Source organism: Solanum verrucosum, unplaced genomic scaffold (genome assembly GCF_900185275.1).
Source record: "Solanum verrucosum unplaced genomic scaffold, falcon-dt-bn FXZP01000118.1, whole genome shotgun sequence".
Lineage (NCBI taxonomy): Eukaryota > Viridiplantae > Streptophyta > Magnoliopsida > Solanales > Solanaceae > Solanum > Solanum verrucosum.
Window position 1 is genome coordinate 1,179,047 of NW_026020568.1, and position 27,469 is coordinate 1,206,515.

Below are 27,469 nucleotides of genomic sequence, written 5' to 3' on the forward strand. Positions count from 1 at the left end.
ACCCAATAATTCAAAACATTAAACTCAACCCAATAATTCAAAACATTAAACTCAATAATTCAACCCAATAATTAAGGGAAAATTTCATATATGGCAAACAGATTTCTCAAAATAACGCTCTATGAGTATGATTTATATAATTACATTCCATGTGTACAATTTAGTTTGTTATTAATCATTTATTTTGTATATAAGGCTCTTTTGGTTAAAAATTTATACAATATTTTATTTTTTAAATAAATTAAATCATGAGCACTAAAAACGGCAACATGAAATTTACATAATCCCATGATTTAAGGTAAACGTCCAAAATCAAATATTTTTTCCAAAAAAGAGTTCTATAGTGATAGAAAGTCTATAACATCTTGTCACCTCAAACGACTGAAGCATCCCCTTAATCAATAATTTTGTATATTCAACGCTAGGTAATCGTTTCTTTCAAGGAAACTTCATGTTTTGAAGCGGCAAGAAAGTATACAATTGATTTGTATAGTATATAATTAAAATTTTGAATAATGAATAATTTTTGTTTTGTTGATTCTGAAGTTTCGCCAAAATTTGTATTTGTTTATACAAGATTAGAGAAATCGTATATTAACAATTCTATTCTATTTTTTTGTTCGAAAAAAAGTTGAATGATACGATTTGTATATATGTATTATATATGATTCGAATACAATTGTGTTCTTTAATGCGAGTAGTTTTTTATATTTTATACGATTACTTATATGTATACATATATACTTCAAACAATTTGTATAAATACATATCCATATACAAGTGTGATTTAGGCAGAAACTATATGTAGACTTCAAAATAAAAATTGTATATAACTAACAAAATATACAAATATCAATATACAAAATTGGATGTTTGCGCATGAATCTAATTCCCTATAAAAAAATTAAAGATACAAAATGTTTCAGTTAAGTGTTGAATACTATTATATGCTTTTATACAAAACTAAAACATTTGTATAAATAAGCTATATTAGTATTTGCATTTTCTTTGTACATAACTATAAACTTATATGTATATGAGTATGAGTATATGAATATAGTACTTAAATATACAAAATATACAAATACCTCAAGCAATATTTGTATATATTAACTCAATATACAAATCACTATATACATATACTTCAAGCAATTTGTATAGCACAAATTAATATACAAATGTGATTTAGGCATAAACTGTACATAGACTTCAAATAAAAAAGTGTATATAACTAACAAAATATATAAATATCAATATACGAATGTGATTTAAGCAGAAAATATACATATATACTTCAAGCAATTTGTATAAATACATATCAATATACAAGTGTGATTTAGGTAGAAATTATACATAGACTTTAAAATAAAAATTGTATATAACTAACAAAATATACAAATATTAATATACAAAATGTGATTTAAGCAAAAAATAAACATACACTTCATGCAAATCATGTTCCTGATGTTCTTCAGATTTGTCAATTTCTGATGAAGCAGATCCACTCTCCTCTGAATCACTGTTTATGGCTTTTCTCTTACTTCCTCCTTCAACAATTTTAATGCCGCTAGCCTTCGCGTTGTTGATGACTTTCTGAATTGCCATTGGGTCATTTTTTTTCTTGGATCTCAATTATTCAATAGATTGTTCATCTTGAACTTGCTTAGATTTTGTCATAGACCTTACATTTACCTCAAAATCCTAAGTTAAACCCATTGAAAACGAAGGTGGATTGTCAACAACATTGACATGCAATGGCATACCTCTCGTAATCCTCATAGATGGAGATTAATCATCCATTCTGATTTTGAAAAACTTATAATCTGGTAAGTAAGAAAGATTTTTTTAAAAAAATATATGAAAAAATAACAAGCATAATACATATACAATTGTTGAAGAAAGGAAAAAGAAAAAAAATGGATTCACCCACGATTTTGTTGGTTACCTGCGAAAAGTGAAAGCACGACTCGAGGGAGAAGGTGGAATTCAAAATTCAAATTAGAAGTGGAAGAGTGATTTTAGGAGAAAGATATGGAATGGGGATAGGAGAGATAAATTTGATTTTGTATAAAATTATATACAAAAGCATATGAAGGACTTTATTGGTTTGGTATACGAAGAGGTGGTGGGTTCCATTAATTATGGCAAAAAAACTGAAACTATATTTATTGACAGTAAATAAATTAAACTATACCCTTATTAACTAATTATTTAGGGATATTTGCCAACTCACATAATTTTCCCTAATTCAAAACATTAAACTCAACCATCTACTAACAGCCAAAGGATTGAGTGTTTATAAACTCAACCCAATAATTCAAAACATTAAATGCGGAAAATAATCCCTAATTCATGTTTCTATTCTAACATGATCAAACTTGGGATGCAATCCCAAAACTAATCATAAAGTTAAAACTAGTGTCTGTGTTTAAAAAGATGGACAAGAAAAATCAGAAGAACACCAGAAGCTTATTTTGAATTTTAACATTTTATTCAAGCACATAACAATTTATTTATGAATTTACTTTCACCACATAAAATACTTTTCTAACACTTAAAATTTATCAACTATTTACAATCAGCTAATTTAAATTGGCTCTTATTCAATTCATTGATTTGGTGTTGAGTACATCTTGAGAACCATTCAATATTTATTCGCTAGGATGACTAAGGACCGTATAGTATAAGTGAAAAATAAAATGATACAAAAAGATTGTCAAATGAAAATTGTAATACAAATACTAAATAAAAGTTGTCAAAAAATTACGATTGGTATTACTAGAAAAAAGAGTTTAAATTATATATCAATATAAAAGTTTCTTATTCCATCAGGTTAATTAAATTAAACTTGTGATAAAAAATAAATTCTTTTTTATATAACCTAAATTCAAAAAAAAGTCTAGTATTATGTGCAACCAACCACAATAAATGATAAAATAAAAAAATAATATAAAAATAATAAGATGTTAATTTATGTGACACATTTTTTGTAACAATATGAATAACTCATTACACATAGAATACCTTCAAACTGTTTCTTAGGCTCATTAATTTTACGACAAGATGGTCTGATGAACTCTTATACTTGTATGAGTTTGTATTTATGACCCTTCTACTTAACTATTTGCCAACTTCAATAAAACTCAGTATTTTAAACTTTTATGACCGTCGATTTTAATTATGTGGCAACTTAATTATTGAATTGACACAAATACGTGAATTCATGCGTAGAAGGAGAGTAAAACAATTTTTAGACTAAAAATAATTAAAAGAAAAAGAAACCCCCCCCCCCCCCCCACCAAAGAAATTGAGTGAATACCTTAACAGGTTATTGATGAATTATGAGAAATTATCTCTTTACTAAACTTTATTTTGTATCACTAAAATCACTCAACTTTACACTTTTATCTTCTAAAATAATTAAACTATATTTGTTGTGGTTGCTCAAGGTGTTGATGGAGTTGCAATTGAAGGTATCGAAACTGCTGGACCATCTCATACTTCTAAGAGAGGCAGACTCTTTAAGAGAAAAGTTATGGAGGAGTATGTTGTTGAAGTTCGCGAGAAGAAGAAGACTAGAAATCATGGCAAAAAAAAATTATCTTTATAATTTTTTGTGGTTATGCCAGACACCTATTATGACACAATGTTTTTTTTATTGGCTAATAATAGTGCTCATAACAACCTAGTATGTAATATATATTTTTAAAATGGTCTAATGTTACTTGTGTTTTCCTGATGTAAAAGCATGATTATGTCACATGGTGGATATTGAAGGCAAGTATCGTCAGTGTCATTGAATTTAACACTTATTTCTCTTTAATTTTATCTCCAAAGTTGATTTAGAATTTCTTAAAATGTTGTTGATAAGAATGAAATTTTGATTGTCTGTAATTTTCCAAAAAAAAAGGGTTATTGTTTTAATTGCAAAAACAGAGTTTAAAAGGAGGACATAAAAATGAATACTTTTATAATTTTATTTATTTGTAGGATCCATGATTACATGACATTAAAATAAATAAATTTTACAATTTTATTTATTTGTGGAGTCCATGATTACATGGCATAAAAAATAATTTAATTTGTCATGTCAAATTTATTTTAATGATAAAAGTAGTTTAATAATTTTTGAAGATAAAAGTGTAAAATTGAGTGATTTTAGTGAAACAAAACAAAGTTCAGTGACTTTACTAGATAATTTTTCATAGTTATTCACTCCAAGCTTCTGTTACTTTTTCCCCACCCCCCACCCCTCCCCATTTCCTTTACTCTTTTTACCCTCCTTGTATGTTCTTCCCCACTCAATTCCCCGTTTCTCTTTTCCCCCCTTTCAACACTCTCAAATTTCCTTCTCTTTCCTCTTTTTTACATTCCTTCTCTTCAAATCAGTAACGAATTGGCGGAAGCAAAATATTAAGGGCTCGAAAAATAAAAATATATTCCCTCTGTTTGACAATAGTTGATCCAAAAAAAATAATAGTTGATCACTATTGACTTGGTACACCCCTTAAGAAATAATAAATAATAGGAGTAATATTACTAATTTATCCTTTGACTTTATAAAATTCAATGTTTTAAAAAATGTGTTAGATGAAAAATAGTAATTAATAGCAAGGTTAAATAGACATAAAAGGTAAGTTATCTCTTGATTTTCTAAATTGGACAAATATTGTTGGACAACTATTTTTGGTATAGTGGACAACTATTTTTGGACGGATGAAGTAGTTGTGTGAACAAGAGTGCAAAATACAAATTCCAAAGAATTAAATATTAAAAAATCAGGTAGCTTGCGCACCCAACAAGAATTGAACCTACAAATTAGGGATGACATTCTCAGTCCAAGTTGTACAATACCACTAGACTATCTCTTTTTTGATTGAAGTGGTTCAAAGTTAGTATATATACAAAAAAAATAATTAAAATATCTACCCTATATATATATATATATATATTGTATTTTTTTACCGAGAGGGTCCCTGACACCCACGTAGGTTCGTCCCTGCCCATAAGGTGACAAAGATTCAATAATCTGGATAGTTACAACTCATAAGGTGATAAAGGTTCAATAATTTTGAAGGGTAAAAAGTGATTATTGAATGTCTTTGTGAAATTATGTAGAGTGTGTTATGTAAAATTGTGTACAAATATTACTGGGGAAAAGAGCTTTACAGAGATTCAAGGTGTGGAGGTAGACGCTGGTAATAAAAAATACGCTTAAAAGTTGTGAATGATAAAAAATTTGAGAAGAAATTGAATGATAATTTTTACTTATTTAGAATTGTTTGTTTGTTTATTTTTTAAATAATAAGTGATGTGTCATTTAAAATTTGATGTGTCGTTTTTATTGCGTGTTTTGAAGTTACGCAAAGCCAAAGAGTTTTGAAATGGTGAGTTTCATTGTGTTTAAGGGTTCAGTTAACTAAAGGTTTAAGTAGAAGAGTCCATAATACAAATCATACTTAAATTATGATATTTATGCTAATTGAATATCTCACACATACATGATAAATTATTCAATTATTATTAGACATTTTTGGTTCACAATATAACATTTTTTGTGTGTGTGTGTATATTTACAACTGTTCATTAATGACATAGATAAGTTAATCACATAAAATTTATCTTTTATTTAAATCTTTGTTATACACAACATCAATTGGAATATACATTACGTTTTACAACTTATTGAGGTTAATGTATATAATTAAAGGAAACAACATATTTTAAGTAGGGTTAACTTCAACCAAAAATAAAATAAAATAGGGTTAACTTATCCATGTAATGGGCTCTCCAAATACATACACAAACTTTTTCAAATTTTTGAGTAAAAATATTTAATAAAAATACTTTATCATATGTCTAGATGTTCATTAATTATAAAAAGATTTCTGCCTTTTTTTTACATTTTTTTTTTCAATCATCATTTTTCCTCTAATTGATCGATCACATTTAACTTTTACCAAATTTATTCAATAATTTTAATTGGTATCTCTTTTTCGAGTTTATAGCAAATGAAATAGAATGTTTTGAAGAGGTGGATTCACAATTTCGAAAATAAAAAGTAAGTTTACATCAAGTGGGGCTGTTGGAAAATTTTGAATCTATAAATTATCATTGTTGTAAAATGAGTTTGTCAAATTTATTGTTGTTTTGACAAATTAATGATTGAAGATTTTTTTAATGATCTTTGATACTTATGTTTCAAATTTGAGCCTTTATTTGAAGTGATTTAGGTGTTGAATTATTAAAATATAAAGAACAAATTGTTGTTTCTACAAAAAAAAAAACACCATAATTATTTAGCTGAACTTCATGTCAAAACAACTTAAATGTTGTTATATATATGCCTGAATTTCATGCCAAAACCTATGAATGTAGCTATTGTCAAAAATTCTAGACTTTGTCCTTGTCAAGGTCACAATTTAATTCTAGTAAAAAATGATCAAAATTATCCTTTACAAGATACTACACGATCAAAGTGCATCTAACATATATTTAAAATTAACCTAGGTAAGCAAGATTAAACTTCTAAAAAAAATATCATGATTTTAAGGAAGACAAATTAGTCCAGATATATTATTATTTTCATTAGTAACAAATAAAATAAAATAGTTATTTAAAAAATTTTAAAATAAAGAAGATAGTCGTAATATTACAAATATGAGGGATGTCCATGAACAAACCAAAACGTGAAGAAAAGTTGTTAGAACTTCTCCAAAAAATATTCAACTTCAACTTCAGCTTAAACAACAATCCTAAATTCGAGTGTTTATGTCCTTCGACCATTTCACGGGGGTTCATTTACACAATCGCTCATATTTCGTGTTGATCTTTAATTTTTCCCTTTCAAATACCTACGATAAAAATTAAAAATTTCCCCGAAATAGAGACAATCCGTGCAAAAACTTGATTGAGCAACTTTCACATATAGCAAACACAAAATTCATATTTGTATGTTATAACAAAGTTTGCATAATTGAGCTCCATAGCAAACATAAATATGTATATTTCGCTATACATATACAAAAGAAAGCAGTTGTATAATCTGCTTTGGTATACATATACAAAAAAATCAATTGTATAAAGTGAGAGAGTCGAGTGAGCGAGCGAGATCTGGCAGAGTGGCGAGCGAGATCTGGGAGAGGGGAACGAAAATATATGTATATATACAATTTTCACGCATTTTATACATTTGCGTTTTTGTATAAAGTGAGAGAGGCGAGTGAGAGAGCGAGATCTGGGAGAGTGGCGAGCGAGATCTGGGAGAGGGGAACGAAAATATATGTATATATACAATTTTCTCTCGCTTTATACAAACACAAACGCACTTTATACACTTGCATTTGTATAAAAAACAAGAGAGGCAAGGGAGAGAACGAGAGTGGCGAGCGAGATTCACCAAGAGAGAGGTGAAATAGCAACAATTTGCTATGAGGTACAATTAAATCAAACTATATTTATAGCATTTAATTTGAATTAATAGTTTGCTATTATATACAATTTTCCCTACTTGATTTCATGTTGTCCCTTTGGAGTTGGGCCAATGAAGTATTTCGTGGAAGCCCAAATTAAAAGGGTTTTCACAAGCCCAGATTTTTTTTACTTCATAAACCCTAAGCACACTCTTCCGCCTCTCACTCTCCCATTTTCGCTCTGAGAATCAGCAAAAATGCAGAAGCAAGAAGCAGCCGCAGCTACGGTGGAATCCGTCCAATGCTTCGGGAGGAAGAAGACGGCAGTGGCGGTAACTCACTGCAAGCGTGGACGTGGTTTGATCAAGATTAACGGTGTCCCAATCGAGCTTGTCCAGCCGGAGATCCTCCGGTACAAGGCCTTTGAACCAATCCTTCTCTTAGGCCGTCACCGTTTCGCTGGAGTCGATATGCGTATCCGTGTGAAGGGAGGTGGTCACACTTCTCAGATCTACGCTATCCGTCAGTCGATTGCGAAGGCACTTGTTGCGTTTTACCAGAAGTTTGTGGATGAGCAGCAGAAGAAGGAGATTAAGGATATTCTCATTCGCTATGATAGGACTCTCCTTGTTGCTGATCCTAGGCGTTGTGAGCCTAAGAAGTTTGGTGGTCGTGGTGCTCGTTCTAGGTTCCAGAAATCTTACCGTTGATTTCAATCTTCAATACTCTGGATTACCATTTACGGTAATTGAATTAATGTTTTTGTTAGTGTCCTTTCGGTGTTTTGCTTAAAGACCATATTTGGTTTTGGGAGGCTTCTAGTTAATTTTTGCCATGTTTGTTTTTTCTTGCTGAAACTTTTACAGTGCTATGATATTGTTAGTTTCAAATTCCCAATTTGCTTTCTTGTTTGCAAGATTTACTTACTTGCTGATAATGTTGTGCTCAATTAACAATCGTTTCACTGTTATCATAGTTCTTGTGATGGTTGGTGGGTGACCACTGAAAATGTAAGAGACCAACCCTAATTTTATGTTGGCTTAAACTAGAAATCAGCCAATTTTAGTTCCGAAGTTCGGGTTTTCTAGTTTCCAACCTCCTGAGTCCTGGCCTTTGGCTAGAAGATTGTCAATTAAGTTAAGTTCCAATTGCACACAGAGTATCCTAACTTCAGACATTGAGTTTGAAGTTAAGTTTGGCTTGTCCAATATCAGACCTTTGGTCTTGGAAGGTTAACTTTGTTGAATGTATGAAGTTCAAACTGCACAAGCAATATGCTACTTCAGACATTTGGGTTCATTGTTAGGCTTGGCTTGTCTCCAACTTTCATACCTTTGGGGTGGAATATTGCCATGCCTAAAAATTAGACTCGATTGTTTGATCGGCACACACATTTGCTAACTTAAGATTATCGGTGTGTTAAATTCCTCAACTTCAAGCATGTCTGTTTGAACTTTAGAACTTTAGGTATGTATATTTGATATTTGGAACTATGAACTCATTATTTCACTTAAGTTTTGTAAATCTAAGTTGACTTTTAGGCAATTAAACCTTGTAAGACTGTTGTGTTTCCGCTAGTTCTTGAATAAGCGTCCTAAATATGTTTATTTTCTAATTAGGGTTTTCAAATAAATTAGCTTTCCCATGTGTATATTTATGGTTCAGTTTGGTCAAAATATGCATGAATACACGGTTGATCATATCTCATGTGTAAACTATATGGCGGAATGGTCTGGTGGACCCTTGTACTTGTATGTGTTTGTATTGTGAACCCTTCTACTTGTTCCTTTGTCATCTGAACCCCTGAACTCATCAAAACGCAATATTTTAAACACGTTTTTTACCACTCAACTGTGTGTGTATCACAAACGCCTGCCACGTAATTTTAAAAATAATTATAAAATGACACGTATGATTATAAAATGACACATGTATATATGGTCACTCCATGTCATTTTTCCTTTTATTATATTTGATTAATATACCTACACTTTCTCTTTCCAATTTTTATTTCTCTTTGCCATTGCCATCTGCATCTCCATCCCCACAATCTCATTTCAACTTTTTCTTATCTTCCTTACCCTTTTCCTTTTTCCAACCTCTTCTACTCTTTCCATTGAAGTAAAAAATGTTGGCACGATTTTTGGTTGTTCACAATCTCGTTGGAGTTCGGATTTGATTTTGGGTTATGTTGAATTGGGGTTTTGGTGGTGACCGATGGTGCTAAGGAAAAGTGGGGGTCTATTGAGTGGTTTGATTGTTTCTAGTTGTTCACAACTGGCGGCGTTGTGAAAGTCGCAACTTATTGGCGGAGTTAGTTTGGGGTTTTTGTTGTTGTTGTTGTTGTTGTTGGTTCTCATTTATAGTTGTTGGTTGAAGCTTGTCGGAAATGATGAGAACGAAGGTAGTTTGGTCGGTGAAGGTGAGGAGGACGAGAAGAAGGCAATAAGTTTGGGTTTGGTTTGGAACTGAAACAAGGGGTCAATGTCAAAAATTATTTGAGTTTTTTTGTTTGATTTTCAACTTATCTAGGTAGGTTTTCCAATTTATTTTCGAATTTATTTGTTGTTTAGTTTGGATTTGATCTCTATTTGTGTCTTTGTTTGGTTTTGGGGTTTTAATCAATTACATTGACTTTGTTGAAATTCTTTGGGGATTTTGCATTTTTGTGCCTAATGTTAGTGTAAGATATTTAGGTAGTAGTGTTATGCCTTCCATGGTGTTTTTCATAGAAAAAGAGAGCCGTATAATAACAAGAAACGATAGAGAAGAAATTTTTGGGAAAAAGATCGGAAAAGAGGCCAAGAAAACTTCAAATTTTGTCCAACAATGGTGTTAGATGCAAATAGGAAGATGATGGCTTTACAAAGCAGTGACTGTCAGACCCTTTTCCAAGGGTCTCACGCTCCTAATATGTGTGTGTCACACGCTCTTTAGTAGTAACTGCCACATAGGATGCCAAGTCAAAAAATGTGTTTAAAATATTGCGTTTTGATGAGTTCAGGGGTTTAGATGACAAATGAGTAAGTAGAAGGGTTCACAATACAAACACATACAAGTACAAGGGTCCACAAGACCATTCCGCCAAACTATATTGGACAAATACACATGAATCAGTAATAGGCACTGCATTGTATCAACACAAAGGACAATCAGTGTATAGAATTCGGAGAATATAACATGATACAATACATTGTCAAGAATAACATAACGATTAAGATGCCAAGGAAAAGCAAAAATAAAATAAAATGTGGTAGTGACCTATAGGGTACATAGGTAAATATCATGCAGTTGGAAGTTGCCAGATTAGTATTTAGTTGGATGGAGGAGGTGAATTTGTAGGAATAATATTTGGAATTGTGGGAATGTTTGGAAGGGATGGCATGTTGGGTAGAGGAATGCTGGCAGGCATTGGTGGTAGAGTCATCTTAGGCACAGAGGGCAATGTAGGGAAAGAAGGTAAAGGTGTATTAGCTGTTGGAAGTGTTGGCAATGATGCAACGCTTGACAATGGTGGCAATGTGGCTGCTGTTGGCAAGTTTGGGATAGCGGGCAATTGTGGCACTGTGGGTTGAGGCAATGAAGGGATTGTAGGCAAGTTAGGAAGTTGCAGTAGGCTACGAGCAGCATGACTTGTAGTGATGCTTGATATGGCCAATAATGCTACCATCAACAAGAGGAATGAGCAGTTGCTGGAAGCGGCCATTGTTATATAATTTGCTAGATTGTTTTTTATTAGAAGGAAGTTAAGTGTGTTTTGTTTTGACTTGATGAGATTGTCATCAATAAAGGATATATATATATATATATACAGGGAAACTTCTTGAGGGGTACTAGGATTTGGTGAGATGTTGGGTGAGGAAGCTTGGACTTTTAATTCTAAATACTGTGTTGTTAGTTAACCTTCCCAAATGTTGTTTTTAGGTTCGTTTGATCTTTTATTAATAGAGATGTTTTCTGATAGTAGTTATGCATATATGAAGTTTGGATCAACCATATTTGGTGGACAATTCATTCAAATTGATTGAATCATTTCTTTTTCTTTTTTTTTTACAAACGAATACCATTCTCTATTGGTGACCAATTATGTCTAAAGATAATTTCATCAATTCCAGCGGAGACAAAAATATAGGAAATTCTTTCCATTTGTTCTAGCATTGATGGACTGAGGTACACTTAGTATTTGTTGTTTGGGAAGAAGTGGGGGATATAAATCTCATGAAATTAGTTGAGATGCGTGAAAGCTGATGCGGACAGCATGATCATTAAAAAAAGAAAAAAGATAATTACATTGATGAGGTTGAACTAACAATTAAACATCTTATATATTTCACTTTCTCTATATATATACCCTTCTAAGAATTGATCAATCTCACTCAAATTTGAAAATAACTTCCATTTCTTCATTTCCTTGAAACCAAGTAATATTTGTCAAATTGACACAATGGTTGCTTTCAACAATGGCTCAATCCTCTTATTGATGATAGCATTGTTGTCCATATCAAGCATCACCACAAGTCATGCTGCTCGTAGCCTACTTCAACTTCCCAACTTGCCTACAATCCCCTCATTGCCTCAGCCAACAGTGCCACAATTCCCTGCTATTCCAAACATTCCAACAGCAGCCACATTGCCACCATTGCCAAGTGTTGCATCGTTGCCAACGCTTCCAACAGCTTCTCCATTGCCTACATTGCCCTCTGTTCCGAAGATGACTCTGCCTCCATTGCCCGCTAATATTCCTCTGCCCAACATGCCATCATTTCCAAACATTCCTACGCTTTCACCTCCTCCATCCAACTGATCTCGCGGCTTCCAACATTTTACCTGTCTTGCCCATATGGTCTTTACCGTTTGATGTTTAGCTCTTTCGTTGTCTCAATCTTTTTGATTCGTATCGATGTATCCTATCGTTTGTACCGTCTTGAGTGCTCTGTATTGATTGTCCAGATAAACTTTGTATTAGTTAAGGTGATGCAATATTCTATTTTTGATTTACCCATGTTCATTCGTCCAATTTAATTTTCAGATAAGAAAAAAAAATTAATATTGTTTGCAAAATTTTGACTGCAAGTTGCGTATAATTCAGATATCGTTGCCTTGGTCCTCAAAGAAAGTGATATGACAGATGAAGAATGGTTCAAATGAATGTAGAGAAACCTAACTAGGTAAAAAGAGCAAGTCTCATTAAATGATTATGAGATTAATAATAATGTTATAATGTCATGTGTTTGGATAGACTCTTTAAAACCTAACCATCATTAATTAACATATATTTTACTTCAAAATCACTTGACGATTGTTAATTATATTAATTTGGTATAAACACTTGATGTAGATAAGTTGTTATGATCAGAATGTTCACACAAACATATAATGTGTAACATGTGTTTGTTAGACGTTTACACCAATTAACCATATGATTGGTTACTGGTATTGAATAGTTTAACTCAATGTAAGTATATATATATATATATATACTGAATTAAGTAGGAATACATTCAAGAAAGAAAAATGAAAAGACATGACCCTTGCATCTTTTTGTGTTCTTTTTCAATTTAACATTTTTTTTTCTTTTTTTTTCATTGCATCACTTCACCTAATGAACGTATGATTATATTTGAATAAGTTGTTAAAATCTTTGTCGTTCTAAAATTCCAGTTCGACTTCCATTTTAATTTTCTTTTTTAATTCAAAATTATGACATACATCTGTTGAAGGATGCAAGCTGAAGAATATTGGCGTCATGATGAATTTGTTCACTGGTATATCATGAAGCTATTTAAAAAGGCTTAATGCATAATCAATAGTTAAACTTATCAAATTATTCTATTTAGACACTCGAATTAAGTTTTGCTTCAATTAAACACCTTAAATCCTAACTAAATGTTCCAATCAAGAATCTGTTAGGTAACTAAGCTGACCAGTGGTGGAACTAGAATTTTTAATAAGGGGATTCAAAATTTGAAGAACTAAACACACAAACTAACTGAGGGGGTTCGACATCTACTACATATACCTAAAAAATAATTTTAATCATATATAAATAGTAATATTTTCCGCCGAAGGGGTTCAGATGAACCCCCTAACAGAGGGCTGGCTCCGCCCCTGACGCTGACCACATAAAATATGTCATTTATAAACCATAATATCTCAAACGTTTTCTATTTGAGTTCAACTGTGAGGTAACTAAGCTGACCACATAAAATATGTCATCTCTTTTAATTATACACATATAAACCATGAAATCTCAAACGTTTTCTAGTTGAGTTCAACACATATTGACATATTTTATCTGATTAACTTATTACCTATGTAACTCTTGAGAATGCACATAATTTTTTTTACAAAATTTGAACCAAAACTAGAACACTTTATTAGTTGTTGAGTGTCAAATTGAAACATGACTTAGTTCGAGTGTCTAAATAAAATATCTTGACAAATTTAAAAAGCTGACATATAAACTTGGATTGAAGTAAAGCTATGATTGATACAAACGTTCAATTGAACAAAAAATGGGTGAAGGAACACCTACTATGATACGTATTGGTAAGACATAAAAGAAAGAAAAACGAATTCTAATAGCAACTTTGTCCATCTGATTAAAAATATCAAACAGAAAATTCTAAAATGGCGCCGCTTTAACAAGGATGAGCCTTGTAGTGTAATTTATGTTTACTTTCTCGTCGTGTAATTTGACAATGTAGATGTTGACACAAACACTCATAACAAAAATGTCAAGACATCAGAGTACAAGCAAACCTGGGAAGAAAAGAGAGAAGACAACATGTTCTATGTTGGAGATAGAAATGGCTTCGTAGAGCTCGTTCCTTCCAACCCGAGGTCCAAGGGCCGCAAACATGGAGGAGAATAAGCATCAAGAGCCTTACGGACATTCTCCTCCTCCAATCTATCCTTCTTGTCAAGATCATCATTATTTTTGGCATCCTGATGAAAAATACCATAACATAAGCTGAAAAACCAAATAAACTCACAAGAGGATTTTTCCATGAAACAAAGCAAGAGTTGTCGTGAGGACCAACAACATCGAGCTGATCACAATCCTAGCAACTCTTGGTCAACGTTCGCCAAAATGACATCCAACATCAAAATTTTGTGATAACTGATACAACTTAGCCTTGATTGAACATTTGTGCATTTAAAAAAAAAAAAAAAAAGATAAAACATATATAGAGACAACTAGTGTAGACGTCACAAATGATTTTTCCTTGTTATGCAATTTTTCGCTTCACTTAGGGGAACATGCAGTCCTTCCAAAGCAGCCCAACATACTTTGCTCACTTTTGAGGGGCAACACACAAATACATCGTTTGGTATTTTTTTTCTAGTCAAAGAAGAAGCGGTTTGTGATCAGTTAGAAAAATCATTTTTCCAAATGTGATCTGCATCCTTAATGAACAGAATTCTCTACAAGGTCTAAATCATTTTTCCGGTCATGATTCACATTTTTAATGAACATAACTTCCCCACAAGCTCCAGCTAGAAATAGATGGAATAGGATGCTAGAACGTATAGCTCAATGCTGACCCACAAATACAACCAAATTTACATTGCAGTGGAGTTCTTTATGTAACTTTCATCGGCTTCCCTGGAGTTCTCCTTTGAGAGGGGGAGGGGAAAGGAATTTCTGGAAGGTGTCAATGAAAAGAGTAATTACCTGAACTGAAACTTGGTTGAAAGTAGGAAGAAATCGAATCTTGCAATATTCGTTAAAGAGAATAGTGATGACCATGAGAGGGATAACGGAGAACGAAGCTGAGGGCTTGGCTTTCAATCCAAAAAGACCGATCATTGTGACTTGCATAAGTATGATCGCAACTATAATGTAGTGATGAATGTATGGCCAATACAGACCACATGTCTCGTATGTAGTTATATACACATCTTCAATCTGCATCACAAATAACATTTCATTATACATTATCCTCCATATTTATTCTAAAATATTTGAGCTAACCTGCAATACAGAAGCACCAGATAAAGTCCATAAAATATATACTTCATATCAACAGGATACTTAAACCCTGGTGATAACAATGTAGTTTAAGGTGTAAAAAAACCGAATGTAATAACAGCTAATAAGAAAACTTAACTTGTAGCAATCCCCTTAACAGAAGCAAACTAGTTACTGACGATAAGAACTACCACTGTTTAGCAAAATGAAAAAGCATGAAAAACCCAGACAGTGAATATCAAGGGCTTGTAACAGTCTTGAAAAGGAAGTCCAATAAAACACAAAAAAGTTGATCTGCTTCATGTAAGTATGTATCAGTGGTACAGGTGTACTTTAGCAGGTAAAGCACAGAAATCTGCTACAAATCTGAAGAAAAAATATACATAGCACTTAAAACTTCATAAATCTAAAACGTTATTTACATATCATTGTAGGTTTGCATCATCCGTAAATTCACCAATGACAACAGGTGTAACACGATATATTATCAAAGACAACGTTGGACTCAGGAAAATGTTACATAAGTTGTTCACAGTTTTAACTCAAGTTTTTGACCAGTATAGGAGATCTACCTCAAAGCAAAGAAAGTACAAACTACAGTGGGTCAGGCTTATAAACAGATTGTTCTTAACGCACAAATATTGCATGTAGAGAAACTTCACCTGGTTGATGAACACCGCATATCCAAGCAGGAAGTAGCCTACTAGAAATGGAAGAAGCAAAGGTGAGACCACTGCGTAGACAATCCCAATCAGCATGCAGAGAGCAACAAAAGGGACAATTCTATAATAAGGTAGTGAATAAACATAAGGATGTTTCTTCTTTCCACGGTCCCATGTGTAAAATTTTAGAGTATCCCATAGGAGTAATCCTGGCTGAAGTATCTCTAAAGAGAATCCTGCCAGCCCATTTGTCAGGATGTACGTCACGAAGAAATCTGCCTGTAAGGACAGAAAGAAAAATGTAAATGCAAAGATTAATCATCTACATGTAAAGTAAAATATATAGACTATGATAGGCCCTATAGGTTCTTTATTAGGCTACAGGCAGGTAAAAATCAAAGCATCAACTGAAAACGTGTTCCCATCCATCTTTTCCGATCAGATATTCAATATTCTGACACATGATAAAAAAAGATATTAAATGAAAAGAGAAGAGACAACATGTTTTGCACCTGAGAAGAGACGGCACTAGCAAGACGGTTTGGAATATCCTTGGGATGAGAGAAAGATTCGCCGAGTTGATCTAGTAAAGATCCTGACAACAAGCTTAAGAAAAATACATTCCCTACCAGGAAGTAGAACACCATGTTGCATGCATTTAAATCCTTCTTACTCCGTGAGATATAACCAGCTAATCTTGCCAGCCCAATCATGGCAAATGGAACAATGTATATGAAACCATTAAGAATGGCACTAGGAAGATATCCTGTGACGATGGACCTTAACCCCGGTCTGCCACAATATTTAAAAAGGATTGAAGATCAGCAACCTGCTACACAAGTTTTCAACTAAAAAACAACTGTACCTAGGAGGATTCAGTAACTACCCTACTCCACCTCAACTCTCCCTCCCTACAAAGAGAGAAAATAAAAACCAAAAGGCGGAAAGAAAAAACGATCTATCTAATTTGGAAAGAAAGAGGAGAAGATAAACAACAACGAATGAGCCACAAAGAACAAAGACAATTTTGTCCAGAACTCCATTGCATCTTCTGTCAATGCAAGGAAGAACTTTGATGTGAAACAAGCTACTCCCTCCATCCCAAATGTATAGTGTTTTATCATCTATTTTTAAAATATGGTGTTCTATTACTGTTCAGGGAATCAAACAACAACATTTGACATATTCTTGATAACAAAAGTTATGATTTATAGTACTTTTTATGTAGTTCTCAAATAAGCAATTTTGGGAACTGATGCCAATTTTACATAGAAAATTAACAGCGCTGACCCTCATATTCTCTTCCCCACAATTCTTTTCGCGGCAAGGGAAGACTTCAAAATACTAACTGTGCTTGGAGAGTATGAAGTATTACAGCATGAAACATTTTATGCTCGAGAAATCAGAAGGCTGAAATAATGAAGAGAAGAAGTCTGTACATCAAGTCCACAGCCATCGCAGGAGGAAACCATTTCTTCAGGCGTTCATATTTGGCAATTCCCTGAACAGCTGTGACTGGTAACACGAAGAAGATGGTAAGTAGTGATGCTGCAACAAGTATCACTATCCTGTACAGTGGCAAATGACGATATTGAATTGCCAAATTTTGCCAGATCACATCTCTCGGTTCTGGAGCCATTTCAGTGATCCAGAGGAGTGGATTTGTGTGCTGTTGAGATTGCGCAGCTAGAACTGTGCCCCATCGTGAACTAAATGTAACAAAAGCCACAGGCAATTCCTAAGCAATAAAAATATGGTCAAATTAAACCAACTGTTCAACTGTCAAAATAACATTAGGGAATCATTCCATGACCGGTTATAAGATCACAAGCAAATCCTCATGCACTTCTTTAAACCTCCATACATGATCTCAATAATGGCCGTCAATAGATAATATTTTCTTCATTCCTACTAAGATGGCAAATACACCAAATGACATGGACATATACCTCAAAATGTTGGCAAATCATGGTGGCTAATTCATATGAGATCAAAATTGCAACAGAAAAACTGACGCATTCCTAATGTTTCCAGGCCCGTCTTCACAAGTGGCAAGCGATAAGAGATAATTTCCTGAACAAGCAAATCCTTTTTTATATCAACTAATCAATCTAACTATGCCTCAACCTCAAACTAGTTAGATGGGACATGAACCATCTTTATCCATTCCGTTCTATTCAAAACCATTTCATTGAGTAATTTGTCCTGTACGGCAATATAAGAGTTCTCTAAAACCAGAAGTTCTCCAACTCTCACACTTATGCTTTCAATCATAATATCAAAAGACTCCTTGGGGCAGTGGCGGAGCCAAGACTTTTATTAAGAGGTATCAAAATGTAAAGTAGTAAATCAACAAAGAAGCCAAGCAGAGTCAATATATAATATATACATAAGGATTTTTTTACCTAGTTATACAATGTAATTTTCTGATGAAGGAGTGTCAATTGACGCCCCTTGAATACATGTGGCTCCGCCATGCCTCGGCATACATCAGACTAAATGTAAACAAATAACAACTAATCCTTCACCAAAAAGTTAGTATCACTATTTAGATCATATATTGTGTTTTATATTAGCTAAGTCCGTTATGGAAAATTACACAGTTCAGCTGGTTTTGAGTGAAATTGAGATAATGTTTTTAAACTGTGATCCAATCATTGACATCAATTTCTGATGAAAGCAAATAGCAAGAATTACCAGCAATTATGATACTCTTAGCTGTAACCTGGAAGCACAAGCTCAGGAAAGAGACCATACTTTATCTATCAGGGGCCCATTCCCTTCTCCCCCTCTCTGTTGTCATTTTTCTGCTCAATAAGGCATGCAAAGTTCACCCTAGAATTTTCCTTATCTTCTACGGATGACATAATTTAACACAGTTTTCTTTTAGATATATCTCACAGACTTGACATATTACCCCAGTTAATAAACTAACGACAAGGGCTAAGAGATCACTATGCTAGGCTGGACTTCTTTGACAGCATATTATGAGGGTAGGAACCACCAGACTGAAGAAAAGAGCTTCCGGGAACCACAGAAAGTATATTTGAAAGGCAAAAAATAAAATAAGCTAGCAAAACATTCTAAACTCCAGTACTGTCATTACCATCAGACTTTTGCAGTGAATACTAACCTTCTGCTCAATCGTCATTCTGCATTGTACACGTCTTATTTCACGACCAAGGGTTTGAAGCATGTCCTCCAGCTGCTCTATTTTAGCATCGTATCTACTATGTTTCTTAAGAGCAGAAAGATGCCTCAGGTCCTCAATCTTTTTGGTGAGAGACTTTGCCTGGCACTAGGATCCATACCATCTGTCAGTATCATGATGAGGGTAAAAAGTATAAAGATTGAACCACGGGGGAAGAAATTCTTAGAGGTACATATGATTTCCGCATCTATCGCATGAAAGCAGACACCTACTTTTATTCTCTATCCTTGCCCCTTGTCTTCAAGGACTACCATAGAATCCTTGGATATCAATGATACTATGAGTGACATATTCCTTTACAAGAGTTAGCTTAAAATTTTTAGTGACATTTTATTATTTATCAGTCATACAGTACAACTAAATTAATGCCAACCTTTCAAATTAAATGTTGTGACTTGACTTGATAGGATAACTGTGACACAAATAACGTGTACTAATTCATATTGGCTGGAAAGGACATCAAACACGGAGCCAGCGGCTCAACTTTGTATTCTTGCAATACTGTGAAGTGTCAACTGTTTGAAGAGTGGAAAGGGAAGAGCATTTGACTATTCAGTCATGCAGGACCAATAAAGCTGGAAAAGAATAATAAACTTCTCCATTTTTAGAATAGCGGATATTATCTAGACAAATCATAAAAGAAACTACAACTAGTAAGAAATAAAGGCAATACTTCTGCCTGCAACTTATTTATAAGGAACCAATACACAACTATCTAATGGAAATCCAAATTTAAGGAACTCAGTCTGCTTTCATTAATAAGGTAAATGACTTGAATGCACCAAAGTATAATTTGTTCTTACTAGTAGCTTGTCCAGATGCTTCCCATCATATAAGATTTCAAATGACTGATATGAATAGGGATGATGTTTGGAAAAAAAGTGGTCTACGTTGCACCCACGGATATTGTGCTCATTGCAAAATGGAATTTCTCGAACCAGAATGGTGAATTGTTCAGGTTCGCACCTTCTGTTACATATCTGCTGAATCCTTTTGATAAAAATGTCATTGTACTCCTGAAGAGGCCACGGTACAGAAAATTTTAATGTCATACAACTTTATGGATTATATCCATGCAAAATTCCCAAGAAAAAATGAAGTTGACCCAATAACTATTTTTCCATAAAGAAAGATTTCACCGAATCACAAATATAAACAATTCCAAGTTGGATAGATTGCCAACTAGAAGTGTTTCTATATATCTGAAAAAGTTATAAAAAAAAATAGGAATAATTTCAGACCTCCCCTCAGATTTAGCTCCATAACACTAACCTCCCTTGCGGTTCACGATATTAGGCCTACCTCCCTAATTTTGAGGTTTTTGTAACAACTCTTTTAGATATTAGGCCTACCTCCTTGATTCTCAATTTTTTGTAATAACTCTTTTAAGGTAATTATTGTTAATATAAAATTTTATGATCGAACTAAATTACCCTTCCTAATATACTTCTTGTTTAATTGTTTATTCTGTAAGCACATTTTAAAAGTTCTTTAAATGAATTGTTTCTTTATCACATAAATTTAGTTACTTTGCACTTGGGGTTGATTTTATGCATCGAAATCTGATTTCTTGGTATATCTTTCCAATTTGCTGCTCCACATAACGTGACAAACTTTTTATATGCCTTGTAATCATGAACTTTTTGGTTTAAAATGGTACATAGATCTGACTCAGTTTTTGTAAATGATGCTAAAGATATGATACCTGAGTCTAACTCAATCCCAAAAGCTAACTCATGAGAAAAGGATTGCCCCAAGTCCATATAAGGAGACCACCAGTCCATTCCCTAACCAGTGTGGGGCTTTACCCACTCTAACACCCCTCTTCACGCCCAGGCGAATTGAAGCGTGGACCGGGAGCCCAAGCGGGAATGGACCTGACTCTGGTAAAGACATGTGATATGGCACATGGGCCTAACTCAACCCAAAAGTTAGCACATGAGGGGAGGATTTCCCAAGTCCATACAAGGAGATCACCAGTCTATTCCCCAACTAATGTGGGAATTTTACCCACGCTAACACCCCCTTCACACCTAGGCCCTTCTGGAGTCCATTCCCCAACCAATGTGGGACTCTTACCCACTCTAACACCCCACGCCCAGGCCCAACTGGAACGTGGACCGGGAGTCCAAACAGGGATGGACCTAGCTACGATACCATGTAAAGATATGACATTCAAGCCTAACTCAACCCCAAAAGCTATCTTATGAGGGGAGGATTGTCCAAGTCCATATAAGGAACCACCAGTCCATTCCCCAACCAATGTGGGACTTTTACCCACTTTCAGAACATAGATTGCGATATTGACAAGTTCAATTGGATTTTTTTGAGGATGTTTTCACAGGGAGTAGATCAACTAGTGGTAAAGTTGAAAATGTGATTTGAGTTGAGCAAAGTGATGGAGAGAGATTTTTGAGTGAAGTGGTGGGATTGTTGGGGATGATGAGGAACACGGTCAAATGAACTTTTAAAGTGTGTTTACAAAATTGATCAAATAAAAAGTATATTAGGAAGGGAAATTTAGTCCGATCATAAATTTTTATATTAATAATTATTGGGTTCAAAGAAATGTTACAAAAGTTTCAAAATAAAGGAGAGCATAATATTGTAAACCACAAGGGAGGTTAGTGTTATTTAGCCAAACCTGAGGGGAGGTCTCCAAAATTATCCCTAAGAACACTGATTAGCTGTCAGCATATTACTGCAAAAGAGGATTTGAACAACAAAAAGAGGTTATGAAACCATTACATCTACGATGTCCTTTTTACATAACACTCTCGGCTGCACCAAAGAGGATCGACTATCTTTCTCTTTACACCCAATATCTTTTAAAGGCAAAGCAAACTCCCATTAGAGACGACAAACTTTTTCAAATATCACAACTTATCAACGATATTAAGAAGCCATAGTGGTCAAAATCAGTGTAAAGCATGACTTCAAGAGTACAAGCTAGACATTACCTTGTAAAGTAGGTACATTCCATAACACGAGACGAAACACAAGAAAGAAAAATGCACCCAAAGCCTGTGAATGACAGAATAAATGCAAAATGAGTCCATTTTGTAAGAACTCAACTATTTGACCATGTAACAGAGTGCATTCAACTAAGAGACAAGAATGAAGATGGCTATTGGCTATAAAATTTGATGCTATCTTAACGACTAATATAGAACTACGTTAAACTAAAGATGGTAACAAAAGCATTTGTACAGTCAATTCATGCTACATGCGTTATTCACATGCTGGCACACAGAACAACCAGTGACCATGGATTCAAATCTGAAAAACACATGCTCTCTTTAAAGTGGCTTGTTTCACAGTCGGTGCCCAAAAAGGCATGTTTAACACAGGGTAATCTTCAGTGAAGAGGCATCATTTTGTGCAGGAGGTGTCACTTCTGTGGAAATGAACAGAAAACGTAATCATTTCTTTATCCACTGCAGCATGACTGCGCAGTTATGGCAAATCTTTCTGAACATTGTGGGTCTTAGATAGGTGATGCCCAAAGCTACAACTCAATTATTACAATGTCGTAACAAAAGCATTAGAGGGAAGACAGCGGGGTGGAACCATACCAGCATGCATTTGGTGGACTGTGTGGAAGGTACAAGATGTTTGCAATATAATGCTAACTCGATTCAACAGATCAAGTTTGACTGTGCAGTTTGTGATATTTCAGTGCAAAGAAGAATTTGTAAATAAAATAGAACCGATACTTAGCTTTTACAATCCTAACAAGACTAGAAAGGGGTTGGTTTTTCTTTTTGGTTTTCTCATTATACATATCTCAGTACTTTCTTAGTCCTGAAGCTTTACTATGATTAACAGCTTTAAAAAATTGATTATAGTTGATGAACACCACTCTTGGAGCTTCAAATAAGAAGCAACCGTATTCTAGTTTGTTAAGACTTATTTAAGGAGTTCTTTAACAGTGATGATGTATTATGACATAATCTCATATAACCATCTAACAAGCAATACACACAATTTATGGTCTAAGCATTTTAACTACTATTACACACAGCTTGAAAGCTGTGAGCACTTAGAAATTGAGTTTTAGAAGATTCAGGAACTGAAGAAATTAGGAGAAAACATTTTCCTACTCGTAGAAACTATTGCTCACAAAGCATTTGAGACTTGACAACATCAAAATGTACTAGGTAGCTGTTCCTTAATTTAAGGATTGGAGTCGGCCTCGACTTAAATCCAATGATTCTGCTTTAGGCACAGGTAGAGGTGTCAATTTTAGCCCATGAGGATATAATACGTCCAACCTCCCAAAATTGGCAATATTTATTGGCAGTTTATTTTAGGCATAGCCAAAGTTAACCCATCTAAAAACATCCACTTTAAGCTGCATATGCAGTCAGTTTTGATCCACTAAAAACAAAGTTTATTTTGTTTGGTGATCATAAGAAATAAAAGAAAAGGCTATAATTAGTTTAATTAGGTAATAAAGCAAATAATAAAAGAACAAACAAACAAAAGAAAAATGATTATGAGTTGCGCGGTTGGCTTATGAGACAATGTTTAGCCCAATGTGACCCACACATCTTTGACCCAAGCAAACTTTAGGTGGATTATGACCCAATTCGTTTAATAATTCGACTCATTTTAATCCCCAAGTTTAGCCCAATCCATCTTAATTGACCCCCCCCCCCCTCTAATAGGGTTAGGGCTGCGACTTTGCAGCTCCTCGTCAAGCGAACATGGGTTATGAGACTTAAATTTGTTTCTACCTTAAAATAACTAGTCTGAACTCCTTAGCTAGACGGTCAAATGCTTCTCCAATCTAAATGAAAACAAAAGTTAACTCCTGATTCCTTCCTTAACCAGTTAACCATTTAAAGAAGCCAAGTGACTTGGTTCTTTAATAGCTTTAGTACACGTCATTCTCTTTCTCCAGGTCTCTTTTTAGTTGCTCTTCCAAATTAAAAAACTTGTCTCAATTCCCAATAGCCAAAATGAACTTGAAATGTGTTCACATTGCTGGACATTCAGACATCTTACGAGAAAGGTACCTGGTATATGAAAGTCAAAAAGGGGTGCTTAAAATCACTGTGCAAGACATTCCCCACTATTGTTCAAACATGTAGCTCCTTAAGGTTCTTGTTTGAAGACTTTGAGACAAGACAATAACACGATAGGGAGCTCTCTACCTCAGTTATACAACCCTTACTGCTTCCCATTCTTGCATTGATTAAACTTTATAACTTATAGAAATAAAAATTTAACAGGACTCTTTCAAAGCACATCTGGATTGTAATGTCATTTCAGAACTAAACAACTATATGCAACAGCTGTCCAGATTTTGTTACAAGAAATGAACTCAGCATTTGTATTAGCAACTTAGCATTCAAGACCTAAACGAGGTTGTGTGAAATGTGAATTATGAACTGTCATAGGACTGATAAACCAGGTTGTAGATAACACTTAGCATAGGTGAGGCATGTTATCTGCATCAACTTGAGGAAATAAGGAAGTGTTGAGAACATAACCTGTCAGAGCCTCTGCTGATATTAGATATTGTGAAAGCATCCATGGAATGAGAGCTCGTATTTGGTCCATTACTCCCAGTATAATTTAGCGGGAGAAGAACCAGAAGCCCAACAATAGAACAAACAAGAAAGAATCTGATCCTGAAGAATGGTTCCAAGCAGCAATGTGAGTTTAATCCTTGCATGTCACCAAAGATTATTAAACTAGGAATAACTTTATGTGAGAATGTGTGTTTAGTCATAGATTTTAACATGTCATATAATTAATTAACCTCATTCACCTTTCAAGATCCGTAATCCTCTACTTTGTGTCATTCTCTAACCACAAACACCATCACATTCAGAGGATAGCTCAACTTATGGAACTTCACTTTATAAAGAACCTTAAACCTAGAACTATTCTCCATGCATGACACAACATAGGATTGGTGAAGAAAAATCCTTATCTGAAGTTGTTAAACTAAAACAGTAATAATCCTTCAGAGATGAATAATATTAGTGATCAAATTCAACAAACTCAAGTAGCTCATGGAGGATAAAATGAGAGATCACTTGAAAATGGTTTGATTTTGTCCTACTTAGACCACTAGATGCAACAGTGCATAAGTGTGAAACCATGATAGTTGAAGGTGGTAAATAAAAATAAAGTTGCCTAGAAAGAGGTCCTTAGATGTGAAACCGTGATAGTTCAAAGATGTTAAAGAGGAGTACGAGGTATACAAAAATAAAGTTGTCTAAAAATACCTACAATCTCTCGGAGTTCATACAGACTCCACAAAAAATAAAGCACAATCGGAAAATAAACCATGTCGGCAACGCCAATTAGTTGAGATTATGGCTTAGGATGTGTTCGGTATGGATGAGAATATTTTCTGGAAAATGTTTTTTTTATTTTCCCATGTTTGGTTGGACAAAATTTTGGAGAACATTTTTTCTAGGAAAACAAGTTCCTTAAAAATGAGTAAAATAACTTCCTTAATAGAAGTAGGGAAAATAAGTTCTATAAGTAATATTTTATGTTTATTGTATCATTTCCATCGGCCCAATGCCCCCAACCCTACCTCTTGACTATCCCCCACCACCGAGGTCCCGCTCCCACCCCTATAGTATATTGCTAGATTACTTCTTAATGAATACCAGCATGAGAGGGGTCTAAATGGAGTGAAAGGATTCATATAATCGACCACAAGGTTTAGTCGTCGTTGTTATCCTACTTTATTAGTCTAGCTAGCTCAATTAAACTACGACACATAAATTGAGTTGAAGACTATGAAAGAAGGGCTGCTAATATCTGCATGATCTTTCATTATCAATAAACCTCTAATCACTAGTGTTTCTCTAAATTTTTTTTGTCCTTAAGGATAAATAATGAGTTTCTAAAACCAAAAAAATAACTGTAATTAAGACAATTCATATATAGCAAATTGAAACTAATTATGTAGAAACAGAGAAATTCATATAATTAGTAAATTCAGTACTCACCCAAATTTGAAGAGCCTAACAAAGACGAGGACATCAAGGCCACAATTCTGTAGAATCTCCTCCTCAGTAACCCGAACGGCACGAAAAATCCAGTCGATCTCCGGAAGCAATCGCCGGAAACTAAAAGAACGGTGGTCGGAATCAGGAACATTACGGTGGCCTAGGTAGAAGCGGCGTGCATAATAGATGGGAGCATAGAAAGGTTGTTTTTTGAGTAAAGCAAAGAGAGAGAGAATGAAAATAGCTAAGCCAAAATTAATGGCTGCTGAAACCACTACGCTCTCTAACTTCATTTTAATTTCTTCTCTTCCTTTTTCATTTTTGCACAAAAGAAGTAAATAAAAGAGCAAATATATTCTGAGTGGGGCGAGTAGCTGAGTGGCATATATACATGAAAACGTGGCGGATGTGGAGATATCGACGTAAACACCATGCATAAACTGCCTATAATTGGAGACTATTTTGGTGATGTACAACTCGTAAAAATATATTCTTTCTATTTTATTAAAGATAGTGCCAAATTAAATACTCCTCTCAACGGGTGTTCACGGGTCGATTTGGATCGATTATTGATCAAAACTAAAATCAAACCAACTTCATCGATTTTAAAATTATCAAAACCAAACCAAACCAAATATAATATACATTTATCGATTTGGTGGTTATTGGTTTCGGTTTGGTTTGGTTCGGTTATTAACCATACACAAAAATAAAAGAAAAATTCTTTCAAAATGTGAAAAAAGTGACAACAATCCATTCAAAACAAAAAAAATAGTTAGAATGACTTAAATTATTGAACTTTCTATCACTGAATTTATTATGATTAAAGCTTTAAAATTCACTATATTGGCTTAGAAGGAGAGACATTAACATTTGCAGTCCCACACACAGAGAATTGTCATTGACACTCTTATACATGAAATCAATAAAATAAATGTTTTTACCTTGGACATTTTTGCTTTCAATAAGTAAATTATAAAGAAATTATAATGAAAACATATATGAGATCTTTAAAATTGTTTATAAAAATAATATATTAAGTATGTATATTAATAAAATATTTATATATAATTCATTGGTTTGATTCGGTTATTTTTTCTATTTTTTTAAATAAAATCATAACCAAACCAAATACTATCAGTTTTCAAAAATCTAAAACCAAACCAAACCCAAATAAAATCGGTTTTATTTTATCGGTTTGGTTCGATTTTTCGGTTTGGATCAATTTT

At 33.8% G+C, this 27,469-nt stretch overlaps 5 protein-coding genes across 5 annotated transcripts in view; 2 read left to right on the top strand and 3 right to left on the bottom strand.

The window, feature by feature from the left end:
- The window catches only part of LOC125810577 (protein COP1 SUPPRESSOR 2), a 184,819-nt gene that overhangs the window by 129,554 nt on the left and 27,796 nt on the right, over positions 1 to 27,469 (bottom strand). The gene's annotated exons all lie outside the window — the stretch shown is intronic.
- On the top strand, positions 7,620 to 8,309 carry LOC125810581 (40S ribosomal protein S16-like). The gene has a single exon (XM_049490056.1). It carries the CDS (start codon positions 7,670 to 7,672, stop codon positions 8,120 to 8,122), a length of 453 nt encoding a protein of 150 aa, XP_049346013.1. The 5' UTR covers positions 7,620 to 7,669; the 3' UTR covers positions 8,123 to 8,309.
- LOC125810582 (protein PELPK1-like) lies at positions 10,680 to 11,125 on the bottom strand. Its single transcript, XM_049490057.1, has one exon. The coding sequence runs from the start codon at positions 11,116 to 11,118 to the stop codon at positions 10,726 to 10,728; it is 393 nt and encodes a 130-aa protein (XP_049346014.1). The 5' UTR covers positions 11,119 to 11,125; the 3' UTR covers positions 10,680 to 10,725.
- Positions 11,810 to 12,410, top strand: LOC125810583 (protein PELPK1-like). The gene has a single exon (XM_049490058.1). It carries the CDS (start codon positions 11,857 to 11,859, stop codon positions 12,214 to 12,216), a length of 360 nt encoding a protein of 119 aa, XP_049346015.1. The 5' UTR covers positions 11,810 to 11,856; the 3' UTR covers positions 12,217 to 12,410.
- On the bottom strand, positions 14,015 to 26,558 carry LOC125810569 (CSC1-like protein At3g54510). Its single transcript, XM_049490046.1, has 10 exons — positions 26,241 to 26,558; positions 24,759 to 24,899; positions 22,221 to 22,284; positions 20,064 to 20,276; positions 19,183 to 19,347; positions 17,489 to 17,787; positions 16,562 to 16,841; positions 16,050 to 16,328; positions 15,091 to 15,324; positions 14,015 to 14,360 (listed from the first exon to the last, which is right to left on the bottom strand). Exons 1-10 carry the CDS (start codon positions 26,531 to 26,533, stop codon positions 14,205 to 14,207), a joined length of 2,124 nt encoding a protein of 707 aa, XP_049346003.1. The 5' UTR covers positions 26,534 to 26,558; the 3' UTR covers positions 14,015 to 14,204.